Below are 19,023 nucleotides of genomic sequence, written 5' to 3' on the forward strand. Positions count from 1 at the left end.
GCATGGAGCTCTAACCACCTGAGCCACTGGGCCGGCCCCCACACTTAACTTTTTAAGGAGTTAAGTTCTCTCCCTCCTCAGGGCCTTTGCACACATGTTCTATCTACATAGTTAACCCTTTTTTTGCTAACTGATTAAGAAGATTCATTTTTCAGGTCTGTTTAAATGTTACTTCTAAAGGAAGTCTTTCCTGACATCCCCAACTACATAATAAGTCCTGATAAAAGCACTCACAGTATGTTGTATGTACGAGTTACAGAGTGTATTTCAGTAGAAGTAACTAATTGTGCAATTATTTAATATTTGTCCCTTGCCAAAATAAGAAGTCCTTAAATGGCAGGAACCATAGCTGCCTTTCTCAGGCTGTGGTCCTAGTACTTAGCTGAGCACCCAGAATTGGGCTCAGATATTTGCCATAATCATGCTCAATAGTTATTTGTTAAATGAATGAATAAAGTCAGGGCTTGAAGAGATCAGGTAAAGCAAGATGACTTAGCCGTTATTTACTATATAGTAATAATTCTGATCCTGGGGTTCTTTGGCCTTAGATTTCTGAGGCATATGGATGACTCGGGGCCCATACCTAGTACACATCTAGCTCAAAAATGGGAGCAATAAGATGAACCCTTGCCATAGCTAATATAGGAGTAGGAGAGCTAAGGTATTCTTATGAAAGCAAACACATTATTATTTACACTCCTTTGTGCAATTCATTGATTAAAGTGTTACAGGAAACATGAAGACCTGATTCCTCGCTTCAATAAGCTTACTTTCATTTAGAAAAGTAAGACACATTTATAAAGAAAACTAGTAACTAGGTATTCATCAATAAGGGTAAGCATGCTATGGCCCGTAACAGCTAGAGAAGGATGGTAGAGTAGCGGTCCTCAGCCTTAGCCTTACCTTCACGTTCAAATCACCCGGGAGTGTCTAAAAAATACTGACGCTCAGGTCCTATCTCCAGGGACTCTGATTTGAGTGGGTGGTAGGCTCTGTGCATTGGGGTTATTTAAAAAGCTCCCTAGGTAGTTCTAGCATGCAAGCTGGGTTGAGAACCTTTGGTTTAAGGAAAGAAAAAGTAGCTTTACTGAAGAGCTGGTCTTTGAAATCCTTCTTAAAAGGTGAAATTTGGATAGGCAAAAAGGAGTGATCTTTTCAAACAGGGAGTAAGCAGTAGTAAATGGCAGTAAATTTGCAGAAATGGAAAAGCATAAAGTGTGTACGGGAAAGGAGGATTATCAATGAGTAGACAGACCATTACGGCTGAAGTAAAGTGTTGGCACAGGGGGAGAGTAGAAAATACCTTACATTGTTATCCTCTATGCACTGGGTGCTAATGAACATTTTTGCTATATTATTGACATGATCATAGTATTCTACCACAGAAGTTTAGGCATAAATTGATATACTCCTGAATTATGTGGCAGCTATAAAAATGAAGGGAAGGATAAAGAGAGAACAAAAGGGATGAATCAGTAAGATTGTTTGGCAGAGCCAAAAATGGCATGATAAGGAGAATTTAAAGTCATACTGATTAATAATAGCAAACACTATCATAAAGACAAATCTTGATTCTTTCTTCTAAACTCCTTTAGCCCTCAAATATAAACATCTACCATTAGCGGTCATCCTGGGTCTATCTGTAGGGTTTATCTTCTTTTTTCTTAAAAAGGAAATAAATACGTTTTAATGCAGTAAGTAATCTGAAAAAGTAGTTGAGACTTAAATAAAAACAAAAAACTGATTTGAAAAAACACTCTATCCTAAAGAAGTATTTAATAATTACCTTCATCATTTGATGGTTAAGGAATATTACGCTAAATTTATATATTTTTTTATTTTGAAGCAGATCATAAGACATTTCTAAACCAAGCTCCTTTAATTTCAAATAATAATTAAATAGCTATTTCGATATCATACCTTGTATTTGGTCATGGTGCTAAAATGATTATTCCGAAAAAACACACAAAGTTCTCCTTCCTGAACCGTTGAAGTCAGTTCACATAATCCATGGTACGTCAGTTGAGTGGCTGTGTTATTTAGAAACTGCTCAGCTACAAAGCCTATGGAACCAATGCATAGTATTAGATGGAAGAATAATTTCAAAATTAAAAAGATTTTCTACCTCCATTGTATGAAGAAAGGCTAGTCAAAATAAGACTTTTCCTACTATAACATGATGGCCCCAAATTGGAGACTCTACTTTTTTTATTCTGGAAGATGTGTCTACAGACATTCCCATCCTAAAGAAACAGTTACATGAAATTTTTTTTTATCAATTAATGTATTTACTTATACTTCACCTACTTCCAAAAAGGATTTCCGGCAGCTTACAACAAAACACACAGACACAATACAACTAAAACCCATTTTCTAGAAATAAGAAGGTAAGAGTTAGCAATTTAAAAAGTGCATAGAAGCGAAAGATGTATGTCAACAGCTACTTCCCCAATAGACAGGTATTTAGAAATTAAAAGCAGCCTTAACAAATTGAGTTGCTCAAGATTTTAACAAAGCTCTCAGATAATCCTCAATTCACAAACTGCTCAATTCCTGCCTTAAAACTAAAAGTACACGTAAAACTGAACAGAAAACTGCGATAATTGATGTCATTTTTATCCTAATCTCCTCCAACATATGCCACTTTAGATACATTATTGTATTACATAGATACATCAAGTTCAGAAATGGAAATGATATCTTTTGTTTTCAAAACATAATAAAATATAAAGAAGATTTCTGGGGTTTAAAAGATATATGTACAGTTGATCTTCCTTATTGGTGCAGGTTCATATTTGCAAATTTGCCTACTACCTGAAATGTATAACTCCAAAATCAATACTTGCTGTGCTTTCAGGGTCATTCCTGGATATGTGCAAAAGGGCAAAAAAATTGAGTCACCCAACTTACACATTCCCCACTGAGGTCAAACAAGGCAATGCTGCCTTCTCGTTTCAGCTCTCATACTATAAACAAGTGTCCTTTTCACAGAGCCTGTTTAGTGCCACATTCTTCACATTTTTGTGCTTTGTTGGGGTATTGATTTTTACTGTGTAAAATGGCCCCCAAGCATATTGCTGAAGTGCTGCTTAGTGTTCCTAATGCACAAAGGCTGTGATGTGTCTTACGGAGAAAGCACATATTTTTGCAGCTTTGCTCTAGTGAGGTATAGTGCTGTTGGCCGTTTAAGTTTAATGTTACTGAATCAACAATATATAGTAAATAAGGTGTCTCTAAACAGAGATGCACATAAAACAAGGTTATGTATTTACGAGTTGATGCAAATCTTTTGACAAGAGGCTCACAGGAACCTAATCTTGTGTTTCCCCTAGGAGCGGTGGTTTAGTATTCACTTAGTTCAGTGTTCACAGCAACTTTATAGAACATAACTACTGGGAATACTGAAAATTGACTGTATAATATTTTAAGTGCCTGTATTTCTCTTCTTCCTCCTCTTGTTTTCTTCCTTTAATAAGGAAGAAATGTCTCAGAAACAAAAGGGGGGAAGAGAGTGCTCTAAAATATTTAAATGAACAGACGTGCAAATATAGGGAGTAGAGATGAACCTGTGTTTAAGAAATTGACACGTCAACAGGAAATTGAAAACAAACTTGGTAGGGCTAGAGGCAGCTGGAGAGTATAGGTTTATTCTACTCCCTCTCCGTCCCTCACCCTTAATGTCAAGATGCAAAGTGGTTGTAAAAAGTTACCAATATATGAGGTCTGACAATTAAGTTCATGAACTAATCCCAGAAAAAGTCATTGCTGAGTATCACTACGGTCACCTTCAAAGTACTCCCCCTGGGAAGCTTGCACTGATACCAACACCTAGTCCATCCTTCAAAGCAATTTTGGAACTCTTTTCCTGGAATGGCCATCAGAGCTGTTGTCGTATTACCCTTGATGTCCTGAATATCATCAAAATGTCTTCCTTTCAATATTTCCTTTATCTTTGGGTAAAGAAGGAAGTCATTGGGGGCCAGATCAGGTGAATAGGGAGGGTGTTCCAATACAGTTATTTGTTTATTGGCTAAAAACTCCCTCACAGACAGTGCCGTGTGAGCTGGTGCATTGCCGTGATGCAAGAGCCATGAATTATTGGTGAAACGTTCAGGTCGTCTAACTTTTTCACGCAGCCTTTTCAGCACTTCCAAATAGTAAACTTGGTTAACTGTTTGTACAGTTGGCACAAATTTATAACCACTAATCCTTCTGGTATCATAAAAGGTTAAGCAACATCGTTGCAACAAAGTTTGCAAACTTAATTGTTAGACCTTGTATCGCACTATTCCAAAGAAGTGGTTAAGGTAGGAGGGGAAATGCCAAGTTATACAGAAGGCCACAGCCAAAGGAAATTTATAGCACATTTGCAACTCCTTGGGATTATATATTTAGAAATAAGAGTTTCCCCCTGCTATTATTATCATTACTTTGCTAAGTACTACGTTACTGAGTAGAATGTATGGGTTATATACTAAAGTACTTTATTATTATATAGCATTTAAAAATTAAGTATAATGCCTGTGCTGAGATGTACCACTGCTGTCTGTAATGTCAGTGTTACTAAATACTTCCTTCAGAAAGATGTTTCTACATGCCCCTCACACATCTCATTCATACAACATCCTCTCTACAAATCCCTTTCAAGAAGATACAATAAGTGGGGATATAGCACATTACTTGTATGTGGTTGAAATTAAGAAATTCAACATTAGAAAGGTCTTTCTATAGAACAGGACAGAGACTCAAAGAGAAGTGATTTGCTCAAGGACAAAACTCCACATGGAAAAGTGAAGACTGGAACCCAGAAGAATTATTGGTATTAAGTTAAAAAATTTAGTACTTATTATTACAAATGCAAACTGAATTTCTCCTCAAACCATAAAGTATAGTAATTTAGACATATAGAGAACAATGTTTCCTAATTCTTCTACCAACTCTTAAACACTAACACTCCTGTGATTTTGGTGGAATATTCAAAAGCCTATTCTAGTTTCAACTTTTCATAACTAATTAAACAAACTTTGGTAGACAATTCTAAGTGTTACATAGCAGTATATTTATCTCCATTGCTGCTTCAAATGACAAATAGTTTATTTGCAACATTTAGATTAGATAGTTATAGATAGTCTTATTAATGATACTAAAGTAAGGTAAAAATTGATATAATGGTAATAATAAAATATTACTGAAAATAAATTTAAATTAAAAATTATTTTGCTGACATTAATGTTTGAAAATATTTATTAGTTTCAGAAATTCAATGCTAAATTAGTTTACCAAATTATTTTCCACTATTATTAAAGAGTTATTAGAGACAAAGTACTGAGTGCCTTAAAAGATGTAAAGTTAGAAAGAGGGGCACTAAATTAGGCAAAAATTAACAAAAAGAGGAAACAGGATAAAAGGAAATTTTGCTTATTTTAAAATGTTCGCTAGATGTAGCCCTACCTGAGATTTGTGCTCACATTTAAACTCAATCAAAATTTAACTGTGTCACTGTGATAGCTTTAAACAAATGGTCTGATTTTATTTTTAAATTCATTTATGTAAAGTTTCAAAAATCAAACATATTATATGAATGTTTTCACTCAAAGGCGGGGGAGCAAAAAAAATGTCTTTTAATATATCCAATGGCCTATGATTTTCTTTGAAAATACAGGGGTTGATATGATTTGATTCCAGGGATGCAGTACAGAGCCCAGAACATCTTATTGTGATAGAAAACAAGGAAGTGCTCAAGAAATGCTGAAGATGTCAAAAAAACATGGGATCCAACTTGAGACCATCCTATTGGTCATACATGGGAAAATTCGAAGCATCAGAAAGAATAAAGATAATAGTGGATTGTAATACACCGAATAAGAAACAATCCATGAGTCTACATTGATACAAAAAAATTTTTTTTAATAGGGGAATAGAAGGGAAAGCTATTTTTTACAGAAGAATGCCAACTAGTAAATGTAGAAGTAATAACAGAAATATCATAACCACCATAGTAATAATTGATTCAGGCAATAATCAATGAATGCCAACTCTATTGGATGAAAGACTATTAGGCAACAGGGTATTCACACAGTTTCAAAGCGTAACAGCAGAGATTACTTATTAATTACAAAAGAGCAAAGGGCATCTTTACAACAAAAAAGTCTAGCAGATACCACCTTAATCATATATAAACATCATCAATAATAGAATAATCAGACATCATGTGCTACCTCATTTGACGCAATGTCACCTATGTAGTATTCCCACCAAAAATATATAACCTAAATCTGCTCACGGAGAAACAATCACATGAATCCAAATTGAGGACTATTCTACAAAACAACTGGCCTAGACTATTAAGAAAAGTCAACAACACAAAAGACCAAAAAGAAAAAAAGACAGACAAAAGTTTAGCAATCTGTTTTAGATTTTAACAGACTAAATTGATATGCCAATTAGATGATTCTTGATTGGAACCTACATTGAAAAACTTAAAAGCTATAAAGGGCATTATTGGGACAATTGGGGAATTTTGAATATGAACAACATATTACATAATATATTGTATTAATGATAAATTTCCTGAGTTAATTGTGTGACGATTATACAAGAGAATTCTTTGTTCTTAGGAGACAAGTGTTGAAGTATTAAAGGGTAAAGTGCTATGATATTTATAACTAATTCTCACAAGATTTTAGGCAAAAACATGTGAGGGGGGAGAGACAGGGAAAAAGAATAGAAAGCAAAAATTCAGTATGTTAATAATTGGTAAATTTAGGTGAAGCATACATATATACATATATATGCATATATATGTATATATATATTCATTGTGCTCTTCCAACTTTTTTATGGGTTTGAGATTTTTTCAAAATAAAAGAAAAAAGGAAATCAATATTATTCAATAAAAATAATATGAATTCCAACTATAATTTTCCGTGTTTATAGCACATAATAAAGGCTCAATAAATATCTGAATAAACGATTATTCTGGAATTATTTCTTTAAGCATGTTTTTTACCTAGAAATAATTGTTAAAAGAAGAAATTATTCCTGAGAGAGCATCTGTAATTAAATGACCAGCTCTGGTGAAGTCTGGCAGCTGGTACCGTGCTATTGTTTTCATTGTTGATTTTTGGTGCTATGCCACAAACCATCATTATAACTAGATTCAAGGAAGTATTAACACCCAGAAGAGATAGCCAATAATATGCATTCTATATAAATGTAGTATTTTTTGTATTTTTACTTATAAGGTGTTGTCATCAAAAGAAAATGAATGTTATCTGAAAGAAGTTGAAAGAATTCTATTTGACTGTCAGCTAAATAGCATTTTTAATTAAAAAAGATAATAAAAGTATTTCTAATATTATGCACCTTATAAAAATGAAATATTTGAATTTAAAAAATATAGTTATCATCTAAGACAAAAGCTTAATTCTTTTTAATAAGGAAGGATTAGAAATAAATCACCTTTTGCCTATTTTATTGAATAAGAAGGAAAGTTACAGTTGTAGGTTATATAGAAAAGAAAGCAGACTATTTCAGTTAAACACTATACCCAAGAAAATATGATGAAGAAAATGATGGAAGGAAGCTAATTGCTACATTATAAGTAAAAATGTCTCTTGTGGCCTTTCTTTCCTATATTTCTTAGTGCCTTATACAAGTAACCATTGGTCAAAAAATTATTTCAAACAGACTACATATTTGTAGTTTCTATAAACAAAAAAGTAGTTTAGCTTTTTAATTGTAGTGAATCCCATATATAATTATTCATTGATATGGAAATCTAATATGCAGAATTTCACCATTATAAAATTTATATATCAAGGAGTTAATCAATTCTGATATATATTACCTGAAAATTCTGTACCACTAAAGAGGATAATTCCTTTCTTCCTTTTACTGAGATATTCTTCTCAAGTTATCAATACTATATAAATTAGCTATTATTTTTCTTATCCTGGGGAATCAATGTCAGAGAAATAATAATAGTTGTAACAAATAGTTGTAACAAAAAGGGACGGGGGGAGGGGGGGGTTTGTTGTTGTTATTCATTTGTTAATTAGTATATTACCTAAGTCCTACCTTGTTATATTGCAGCCTGGCTTGGGAAAAATGCTGTTAACAGTGTTTCCTATAGCCTCTTACCCTGTAAGTCTGTTCACCCAAATATCACTTCGTGGCTATCATTCCATCTGTTAACACTTTCTGAATCCTATTGTTCCCTTAATTGCTATTGAGTAGAATATTAGAAGTTACTGAGAAAGTAGGAATCCACAGATGGAAATTTTCTTTATAGCCTGCTGTTTTGGAATATATTTATAGTAATGAGAGCTTGGATAAGTTCTAATGAGTGGAAGTTTGTTAACTGAGAGAAAATATTTTTAACAGCTTTTATTGTTCCTCTCCCCCCTAAACTTTAAACTTTGCTGTCTTAGGTTATAGTAAAAGAGCTGTCATACAAATCAATGATCCCTGTACATATGCCTGTACATTTATATGTTTATTGCAAGTAGACTAGGATAAGCCTCAAGTAAAATACTATGTATTTTCTTGGTACTTGCCTCTTGCATAAATATGTTAAACTTATGGATAATTGAGTAATATAATTAGTTGGGTTCTGGTTAATCAATATAGTATGGTATTCATGTACACATCTTCTTTTAATTTTTAAAAATGTGGTAATTGTAATCAACTTTTTTTACACCTCATGTAAAAAATTTGTGTCTTAGAATGATGTAGTTCACCCTCTACTTCTCTTTATTTTGCTTACCCTACAAACAGAAGAATAGCAGTTCTAGTATTTGAGCATATTTATGAAAAAGTGAAGGGGGTGGTGGGGAAGGTACTATGTAGAACTATATCCAAATGCTATAGCTCCTGCTAGCATTCTGGTTTCAAATGTGTTCTTCCCTTCACTGACTGGAACACAGCTGAAAAAAAATGAAACTGCTTCTATGGTGACGAATTCAGCAATTTTAAGTAGCTAAGGATTAGGAAAATTGACGATTAGAGGTATACTTTATCTGGAATAGAGCTTTAGTGTATACTATATTGTACTGAAACATACGGCAGAGCCCTACTAAAATGAACACTTGAGTATCATAATACTCATCCCCGTCAACTGAAGTGTTCAGGATGAATTATAAAGTTCACACAGGGCTCCCAAATAATAATCCTTTTTAAAAAGAGCAATTATCAGTTACCCCTGGGTAACAGACCGTATCAAAACTAGCGAGAGTCCAAAAACTTTTATTAAAATCCAGGCCTGATTTTACAAGTCAAGTGAAAAGGGTTCTAGGACAAACCTTTCACTGGCACCTTTATGAATAACTACTTCTTTTAATTCCTACAAGTAGCATCACTTGTATTCTTTCGTAAGTCTTAATTAAGACATTTAAAAGATACTCAATTATCAGAGAAGTTATTTTGCCAAGAGTAAGTCAGGTAATAGCACTCACCCACCTTCACTAACCAGCTCACTATTGTCTGACTGCTTACAAGAGATGATCTTCTCCACTAGTTGGTTGTAGCTGCAGTTACCAACAGCTTTTACAATGTCATCAATCTAGAAAACAAATGACTGTCTCACTAATCATGATAAGATTAAAAACAATTACAAAGAAATCTATATAAGTCTTTAGGGTTTTATTCTAATACAATGCTAAAATATACAAATATTACTTAAGAAAAAAATCACTAAAATCAATACCCAACAGTTTCCAATTTTGTTTACAGCTATAACATATTATGAAAATTATTGCTCAGCTGTATTTCAATTATGCAAAAAATAATTAAATGGGATTATTACATGCAACTTTATTTCTTAAGGTCTTAAAGATGCATTTAAGTGATTAAAATATTTCAGAGGAAAAAAAAGAAAATCTCAGTTTTTTATTTATTTTTCTTTTACTAAAACACAAATGTTTTGTATTTAAAGCAAGGCAATCTAAAGATATTAATTTATTGGATTAAAGTTTTTCCATTTTATTTATTACTTACTTCCTAGCAAAGTACAGTGGAGATATGAGTAGACATAACTAACGTTGTTTTACTCAAGTTAATATACTATATTAATGATGGACAGTATTTGCCTAATGATTCTTAATCTTTGTCTTTGAAGGTACAGTAGGAAAATAAATTCAAAGTTTTAAGCTATAGGAAAATAAAATTGGGCATCTCTACTCTTCCTCCATTATACTTTGCTTTGATTATTGAAGAAAAATAGGCTTCTGCTGTCTAAATAACTTATTTTGATTGCCCTCCCATCCTAAAATATACTTCTAAATTATTTATGTGTACTACTGTATTAATGATATATGCATAATAAAACAAGTACAAATTAATATAATGATATAAAACATAAGACGGCCAATGTTTTCTTTCCACATCCAAATGATCTTAAATACTTAATCTTTGAATACCACAAGTCTTGACATATATCGGCACAAATAATCCTCTGGACAGTAGTTCCCAAACTGGGGAGTTTGTTAAAAAGATCTAAAAGAATTCCAGGCTCAAGTTGCTTCTCAGTTGTCTAAGTTTCATTCCACGGCTGCATAGCAAAGTTGGGAGACCAATGGCTCTGCTCTAGGATAGAATTTATTTTCTTTGTTCCTGCAAAATTCTAGGATGGTAAAAGCCTCTTAGCTATGCAAGTGGGACTGATGGTTGATTGGGAAGATCAGGTAATTGAAAAAGTCAAAGCAGGGAATTGTGTTAAATGTTATATACATATCTTAAACATTTCATGTTAATTAAAAACACACGAATGTATTCACTTGTCAATCTTTTGATGTAGAGCCAAATAAGGCCTTTTCTTTCAAAGGTGATCTTTCGGCTATAAGTTTATGTAAACCACACAAAACAGTATGACTTCTAGCTTTGATTCATTTAAAATGAAAACTTAGACCCCTAAGAAGCAATTTGAGGGCACAAGCCCTTAGATTTTCATTAATTTTCTTAACACTGTTATTGTTTACAGCAATTGTCTTTAATGAATCAACTTCATTGTCTTTCCAAAGAATCTGAATATTCAATACTAAGGAATCCATAAAAATACAACTAGAACAATAAATACAAGATCAATATATAAAAATCAATTGTACTTCTATAGACTAGCAAGGAACAATACAAAATTTCAAGTTTTCATAGCCCGAATCTACATTAATATTTCATTCAATTAATTCAGTAGTAGCCATTTATGCACTACTATGTACCAGGTGCTGTGAGAGAAACTGCAGACTTAGCAGTGAACAAAATAGATGGTCTATGCTTTTATAACATTTATATTCTGGAGCAAAGACAAACAATAAACCAAATAAGCAAATATATAATATGCTAGGTAGTTGTATGTAGTGGTATGTAGATGTTCTTTGTTTTCATTGTTCTTTAGTGTTCCATAATATGACTATACCATAATATATTTATTTATTCATCTTTTGATGGCTGTTTAAGTTGTCTTCAGTTTGGGTCTATGCCAAGTAATACTGCTGTGAACTGCAAATGTACTGCAAATGTTCTTGTACATTTATCCTGTTCCACATGTCAAGAATTTCTCTAGAGAATATGCCTCATTAAATTTCTGAGTCTTAGGATATGCTTATCTTCAACTTTACTAGGTAACTCCAAACTGCTTTCCAAAGTAGATAGCCAATTTCCATTCTCATCAGCCCAAATAAGAATTCCCTACATTGCATATTTTTGTCAACATTTAGTATTGTCAGACTTTTAAATGTTAGCCATTCTGTTGGGTAAATAGTGCTATCTCATTTTTGGTTTTAATTGGCATTTCCCTGACGACTAGTTCATATGTTCACTGGCCATTTGGATATCCATTTTTGTGAAATGCCTGTTCAAGTAATTTACTCCTCTTTTACTGGGTTGTCTGTGTTTAAAAAAATTACCCGTAGGAGCTCTTTATACCTTCTGGATATTAATCCTTTATTCATTATATAAGTTGCAATCATCTTTTACTTTGTGGCTTACTTTTACATTCTCATTGGGATTTCTTTAGATAGACAGAAATTCTCAATTTTAATATACTCATGTTCTACCAACGTTCTTCACAGTTAATGCTTTTGTGTCTTGTTTTAGAAACCCTTTTCTATCATTAAGGTTAGAAACATATTCTCAAACTAATGCAGTTTTATCTTTTCCAGTTAAACATCAATGTACATGGCACAGAATTTTATGGTGTGAGTTTGGGGAAACAATTTCCTTTTTTTCTCATGGCTATCTAATTAGAAATTTGAATTGGCCTAATGGCTATCTGTCTTAGCACCTTTTATTGAAAGGACTGGCTTTTCCTTCCCCCACTGCTCTACAGTGCACGGTCTTTTTGGCCTCTCTATTCTCTGTCACTGTTCTAATTCTTAATTATAATATTTAAAATATTTTGTATCTAGAAGAGCAAGTCCTTCCTACTTATTCTGCTTCAAGAGTATCTTGGCTTCTATTCCTAGCTCTTTGCATTTCCATATACATTACATAATGAACTTGTCATATTCCACAACTACTCCCCACAAATCTGCTAGGATTTTGTTTGGGGTTGTATTGAAACTGTAATTTATTTTAGAGAGAACGAACATCTTTATAAATTTAGTCTTGAAATCTAAAATTTAAGGTATATAAAAAGAATGTATAGTCAGGTTCATGAAAAACAAAGACTGAAAAAATGTCACGGACAGGAAGAGAGTAGGAAGATACGATGATTTAATGCAATGTGATACCCTAGATGGGATTCTGGAACAACAACAAAGAAATTAGTGGGAAAATTGGTGAAATGTGAATGAAGACTATAATATATTTAATAGTAATGTACCAATATTAAATTTCTATGTTTTGACACATGTACTATGGTCACATTAGATTAAGGGAAACTGGCTAAAGAGTATATGGGAATTCTCTATAATATTTTTGCAAATTTCCTATTTCTGAAATTATTCAAAAATAAAAAGTTTATTAAATTCTTTTAGAAGAATGTATGTTCATTAGGTTTTCTTTCATGCTCTTAACAATTACAAAGAAAGGTATACTAAAATTTTCCAGTATGATGACCTATTTCTTCTTATACTTCTATTAAATTTTGCTTTATGTACTTTGAAGTTATGTTATTAGATGCATACAAATTTTGTTTTTCATTGTCAAAAACTGACCTTTACTCTTTGACAGTTTCTATGGGTTCAAGGAATAAACAGTCAATTAGAGGTTTTTTCACTTTCCAGGTGTCTCCAGGCACGTACAAATTTAAAATGATTATATCTTCTTAGCAAATTAAACAATCTAGCATTCGTAATGCTTTGTGACTTAAACTGTAAGTCTATTCTTTCTGAAATTACTATAGGTATACCAGCCTTCTTTTGATTAGCAATTGTATGGCATCTTTTTTTCTTCTTTTTATTTTCAATCTTTCTGTTTGATTTCATACTGTTTTATATATGTCTCTTGTAAACAGCAAATATATATATTTTAATCTAGTCTCAGAATCACTATCTTTTAACTAGAGGATTTAGTCCTATTTATACTTACTATAATTATTCATATATTTGAATTTATTAAAGCTACCATTCTCTCTATCCTATCAGTTCAATATTCTTCTCTCTATCCTATCAGTTCAATATTCTTCTCTCTATCCTATCAGTTCAATACCTCTTCTTTCTTCTTGGATTAATTTTTCCTTCTACTAATCTAGAAGTTACCCACTATATTTTCTATTCTTTTTATAGTTACTCTAAAAGAGCAATATCCAAAAGCATATTCTGCAATAATGGAAATATTCCAAATCTGTGTTGCCCAATAAGATATCCACTAGCCACTTGTGGTTAATTAGCAATTGAAATATGTCTAGTGCAACTCAGGAATTAAATTTTTAATTAAATTTAAATAGCCCCACTTGGCTACCATATTGAACAGAGAAATTATAGCTATTATAATATCTCTACCTACCATACCAAAGTCAGAAGTTAATACTCTCTTTTTGAAGAATTCTAGGCCCTTAGAATACTTTCTTCCCACCTTATGTTATTTTTTGTGTAGCTAATGTTCTTTATTTAAACCCCAAAAGATAATGTTATTATCTGATACAGTCAACATTTATTATTTGTCCACATATTTATCATGTTATTTTCTCTCTATTCACTCTTCCTTCCATCTGGGGTCACTTTCCTTCTCAAAAATCCTGTTTGGAGTTTCCATTAATGATGGTCTATCAGCAGGACATTATCTTAATTTAATTAATCTAAGAAATGACTTTATTTTGCTGCATTCTTGAAAGATAATTTTTCTGCAAACAGGATTGTAGGTTAGCATTATCTTTTTTCAGCACATTGAATATATCACTTCCACTGTCATGTGGCTTCCAATGTTGCTCCTAAAGAGTTAGTTACCAATTAATAATGGAGAAATACCTTCTCTGTGGCTGAATTTTGGTACCCACCATTCAAAGAACTGATGATATTTATTTTTAAGATAATTATTTGCAGAACACATAATTAGAATACAAAGAACTAGCCAGTTCTGAAAGATATTTCACAGACCTATTTCAAACTTTGCCTTATTCTTTTTTTCTTTCCCAGGAGTAGAATCCTTTTGTCACAAAACAAGTAAAATAGATATAGAGCACAAGACTTTGAAAACCACTGTGTAGATCAGAAAAGTCTGATGAACCATCTCTGTCCTATATTATATTTTTTTCTTTAAGCATATGAATTTAACTGTTTACCAAAACATATAGCTACATATAGTCAGAGGGATGATCTGAGTCCAATAGTAAGAACTCAGGCTTAAGTTCCTCAGGCCATCAGCTCATTCTCAAGAATTTAAGCTACCTGGCATTGTCATCTGTCAGCATCCAACAAGTCTCCCCTTGGATGTGTAAAGTGCTGGACATGTTTCCACTTTTCAGTGATATTCTTAGAGACAGAGTGTCACTAAAAATACAGATATCCTGCTTACAGAAAAACACACTTTCATTGCCCAGAATATCTGTTGCTTTTACCAATGGTCAGGGATAAAGAAACACTGCCAAGTCCTTGCTATTGCGTTCTCTACCGTGTAGTTAATGCATGCCTAAATACAAACTTCATTCCATCAGTCAATATTTGAGAACCTACTATGTTCCGAGCACTGTTTTAAGTAATCAGAAATAAGAGCCCAGTCCTAATAAAACATACATTCTCGTGGGAGATGACAGTCAATCAAGTAAAGAAATAAATAATAATTCTAGATAAGTGGAAAAGAAAATCAAATAGGGTAATGGGAGAGGAAATGACTGGAGAAAAGGAGGGTGACTAATTTCAACAAGTTGGTCAGGGAGGGTCTCTCTTACAATGTGATGTGTGACCTAAGGCCTGAATAATGAGGAACTAGAAATGTGAAGATCTGGTAGAACAATGTGTTAGGGTAGTAACACAATGTTCCACAGTGGCCAATCAACTAGTATAAAAACCCGAGAGGAATGAACTTGACATGTCTGAAGAACAGAAAGGCAGTTAGTGTAGTTAGAGGGTAGTAAAAAGTAGGAGAATTATATGAGGTGAATTTGGACAAATAAGTCAAGTCTAGATCATGTAGCATTATCATGAAAACTCTAATAAGGATTTTGCGTCTTATTTTAGTTACACTGGAGGCTTGTAAGGAAAGGAGAAGAGTACAAGGATACAGGGGAGGGTTTATTTTATACAGATCACTCTGAGTGCTAAGACAATTCAATGGGGGCAAGAATAATCTTTTCTACAAACTGTACTAAATCAACTGGATAGCCACATGCAAAAGAATTAAGTTGGATTCCTTCCTCAAACAATACACAAAAATCATCTCAAAATGAGTCATACTCCTAAACCTAAGCATTAAAACTATCAAACTATTAGAAGATATAGGAGTAAATCCTTGTGACTTTGGCTTAGTCAAAGCCTTCTTAGGTAGGACACCAAAAGCATAAGCAACGAAAGAAAAATAGATAAATTGGACTTTATCAAAATTAAAAACTTTTTTCAAAGGATATCATCAAGAAAGTGAAAAGACAACCCATAGCATGGGAGAAAATATTTGCAAATCATGTATCTGATAAGAGAGTTATACCTAGAATATATAAAGAACTCTTTCAACTCAGTAACAAATAGACAAATAGCCCAATTAAAAATGGGCAAGGGATCTGCAGACATTTCTTCAAAGAGATATACAAATGGCCAATAAGCACATGAAAAGATGCTCAACATCATTAGTCATCAGAGAAATGCAAATAAATCCACAAGATATGACTTTACACCTATTAGGATGACTGTAATAAAAAAGACAGATAATAACAAGTGTTGGTAAGGATTTGGCCCCTAACTCCTTAAAATTGCTCAGCAGTCTTGGGCAGGTTTAACAGTCTGCGCCCTTAACCTCACAATTTGGCTAATTCCAGGAAAAAGCATAAAAATATAAGTATCAGAAAACATAAATCTAGATTAATTTGCCAAATTAATAAAATTTTACTACATTTGTGTTTATATAATTTAAATTTTTCTACTTACCTGAGGGTCTACTAACCACCCATGGTACAAAGGAATATCAAGAAGATCAAATACTATGCACTCTGGAGTATATTCAAACACTCGAACACCAGTGAATTTTACATTTACATCCAAGCCTGTCTGCAGTTTGTGCAAGATTGCCATAGCATCACTCATATTCTGAAAACAGAAAGGGAAGGGTAAAAATGAAAAAAGTCAAACAACAACAACAAAGATATGTAAATGTAAGCACATCTACTTCTAATTTTTCACTTTGTCCAATTTATTTATCCCTTCAACTTTTATTATTAAGTACCTACTAGGGGGTGGCAGGTTAGCTCAGCTGGTTAGAGTGTGGTGCTGATAACACCAAGGTTGCTGGTTCGATCCCTGCATGGGCCACTGTGAGCTGCACCCTCCTTAAAACAAAAGTACCTACTAGGTGCCAGGTACAAATCTGAGTTCTAAAAAAATCTAATAGTAAATAAAATAGACAAAGTTCCTGATCTCATGCAACTAACATTCTACTGTGAGAGAAAAATATAAAAATATATAATATAATGTCAAGTACTGGTAAGAAAAATTGAGCAGATAAGGATGTACAAAGTGACAGGGATGAGGGACCTATTTTAGACCAGGAAGCCTAAAGATAAACGTTTCTAGTCAAAGAGGAAGGCCTCTCTCATTTCTAGGTATTTATCCAAAAGAAATGAAAGCAGCATTTTGAAGAGATATTTGTATACCCATGTACAGAAGTAACCCAAATGCCCATTGACAGATAAATAAAGAAAATGTGGTATATACATACAATAGAATATTATCCAGCCTTAAAAAAAAAAAAAAAAGGAAATCCTATTACATGGTACAACAGGGATGAAACTTGAGGACACCGTGCTGAATGAAATAAGCTGTTGCAGAAGGACAAATAATGCATTCCATTTATATGAGATACCTAGAGTTGTCAAAATCATGGAAACAAAGCAGAATGGTAGTTGTCAGGGGCTGGAGGGAGGAAGAGCTGGGGAATTGTTTGATGGGTATAGAGTTTCAGTTTTATAAGATGAAAATGTTCTAGAGATCTGTTTATAAAACAACATGAATATAGTTAACACTACTGAATTATACACTTAAAAATGGTTAAGAGAGTAAATTATATATGTTTTTTAACAACACACACACAAAAAGAAAAAAAGTAATGAGCTATCAAGTCATTAAAAGATACAAAGGAAATTTAAATGTGTATTACTAAGTGAAAGAAGCCAATCTGAAATGACTACATGCTGTATGATTTCAAACAACATTGTGGGAAAAGTCAAAAGATGGAGACAGTAAAAAGATCTGTGGTAGCCAGAGGTTAGGAGGAGGGAGGAATGAATAGGCAGAGCACAGGATTTTTAGGGCAGTGAAATTATTCAGTATGACACTATAAAGATGGGTACATGGCATTATACATTTATCCAAACCCATAGAATATATATAAAATCAAGAGCGAACCGTAATGTAAACTATGGGCTTTGGGTATTAATTATGTGTCAATGTAGGTTCATCCGTTATAACAAATGTATCACTCTGATACAGGATGTTGATAGTGAGGAAGGTTGTGTGTGTGTGTGTGTTGAGGGGATAGGAGGTATATGGGAACTCTGTACTTTCTACTCAATTTTGCTGTGAACTTAAACTGCTTTAAAAAAAGGTCTATATAAGAATGACACTTAAATAGTAACCAATAATGACCAAGCAAACTATTGAGTCTTGGGAGCTCTGGAAAAAAGGCATTCCAGACAAAGTGGGCATCAGTGCAAAAACTCTGATGCAGAAATGAGTTCAATAATGTGTCCATGGAATAGCAAAGAGTCTGGCACGGCTAGAACAAAGTGGTGGGAGATGAAGTCTGCAAGAGACAGAGGCTGGATCACAAAGTCTTGTTGGCCAAATTAAGGAGTCACTCTGTTCACATCAGTTTTCTCAACAAATATGATCACATAAGTTTGTTACAAAGACTATTTTAAACATGTTTTTCTAAACATCTTAATACATTAAATATGGACATGCTTATAGAGGATATATTTGATGGAACAAATAAAAGCCAATATATAAAATTTAATAAAATTTTACTGAATCCCTAATGTTAATCAGACACTGTGCTATCAAGCCATTAAAAGATATAAAGATATAAAATAGGAGTAGACTATAGGCTATTAGAGAGCTTAGAGTAGAAAGGGTGAACATGAAATAAATCCTTTTATATTAAAACTCGGAACTCTCTAAAATCTGAAAAAGACAAATTTAGGTCATAAGAACAAAGTTCTGTTTTACTAAGTGACAAAATTCCATTCTAAGAGACTGGACGGACTAAAAACAGAAATTATTCAAATATTTAAAATTTATGAATGAGAGATTTATAACAGGATAACATTGTTATATAGTCTTTGGCTTTGTCAGTTTCACTTCTTCCTAATAACTGTTCTCCCAAAACAATATATAGTTAACCCCTGGATAATACGGGTATGTGCATCCACTTACCTGCGGATCT

At 33.0% G+C, this 19,023-nt stretch overlaps 2 protein-coding genes across 19 annotated transcripts in view; one reads left to right on the top strand and one right to left on the bottom strand.

Moving 5' to 3' along the window:
- The window catches only part of LOC109447661 (disintegrin and metalloproteinase domain-containing protein 10), a 240,849-nt gene that overhangs the window by 74,260 nt on the left and 147,566 nt on the right, over nt 1-19,023 (top strand). The gene's annotated exons all lie outside the window — the stretch shown is intronic.
- Nucleotides 1-19,023, bottom strand: part of MINDY2 (MINDY lysine 48 deubiquitinase 2) — a 57,710-nt gene that overhangs the window by 17,678 nt on the left and 21,009 nt on the right. The window contains exons 4-6 of the mRNA XM_019732234.2: nt 16,512-16,670; nt 9,460-9,562; nt 1,921-2,063 (exon numbers count right to left, since the gene is read on the bottom strand). Coding sequence (XP_019587793.2) covers nt 1,921-2,063; nt 9,460-9,562; nt 16,512-16,670 — 405 coding nt within the window. The remainder of the gene's footprint in view (nt 1-1,920; nt 2,064-9,459; nt 9,563-16,511; nt 16,671-19,023) is intronic.

Source organism: Rhinolophus sinicus, linkage group LG03 (genome assembly GCF_036562045.2).
Source record: "Rhinolophus sinicus isolate RSC01 linkage group LG03, ASM3656204v1, whole genome shotgun sequence".
NCBI lineage: Eukaryota > Metazoa > Chordata > Mammalia > Chiroptera > Rhinolophidae > Rhinolophus > Rhinolophus sinicus.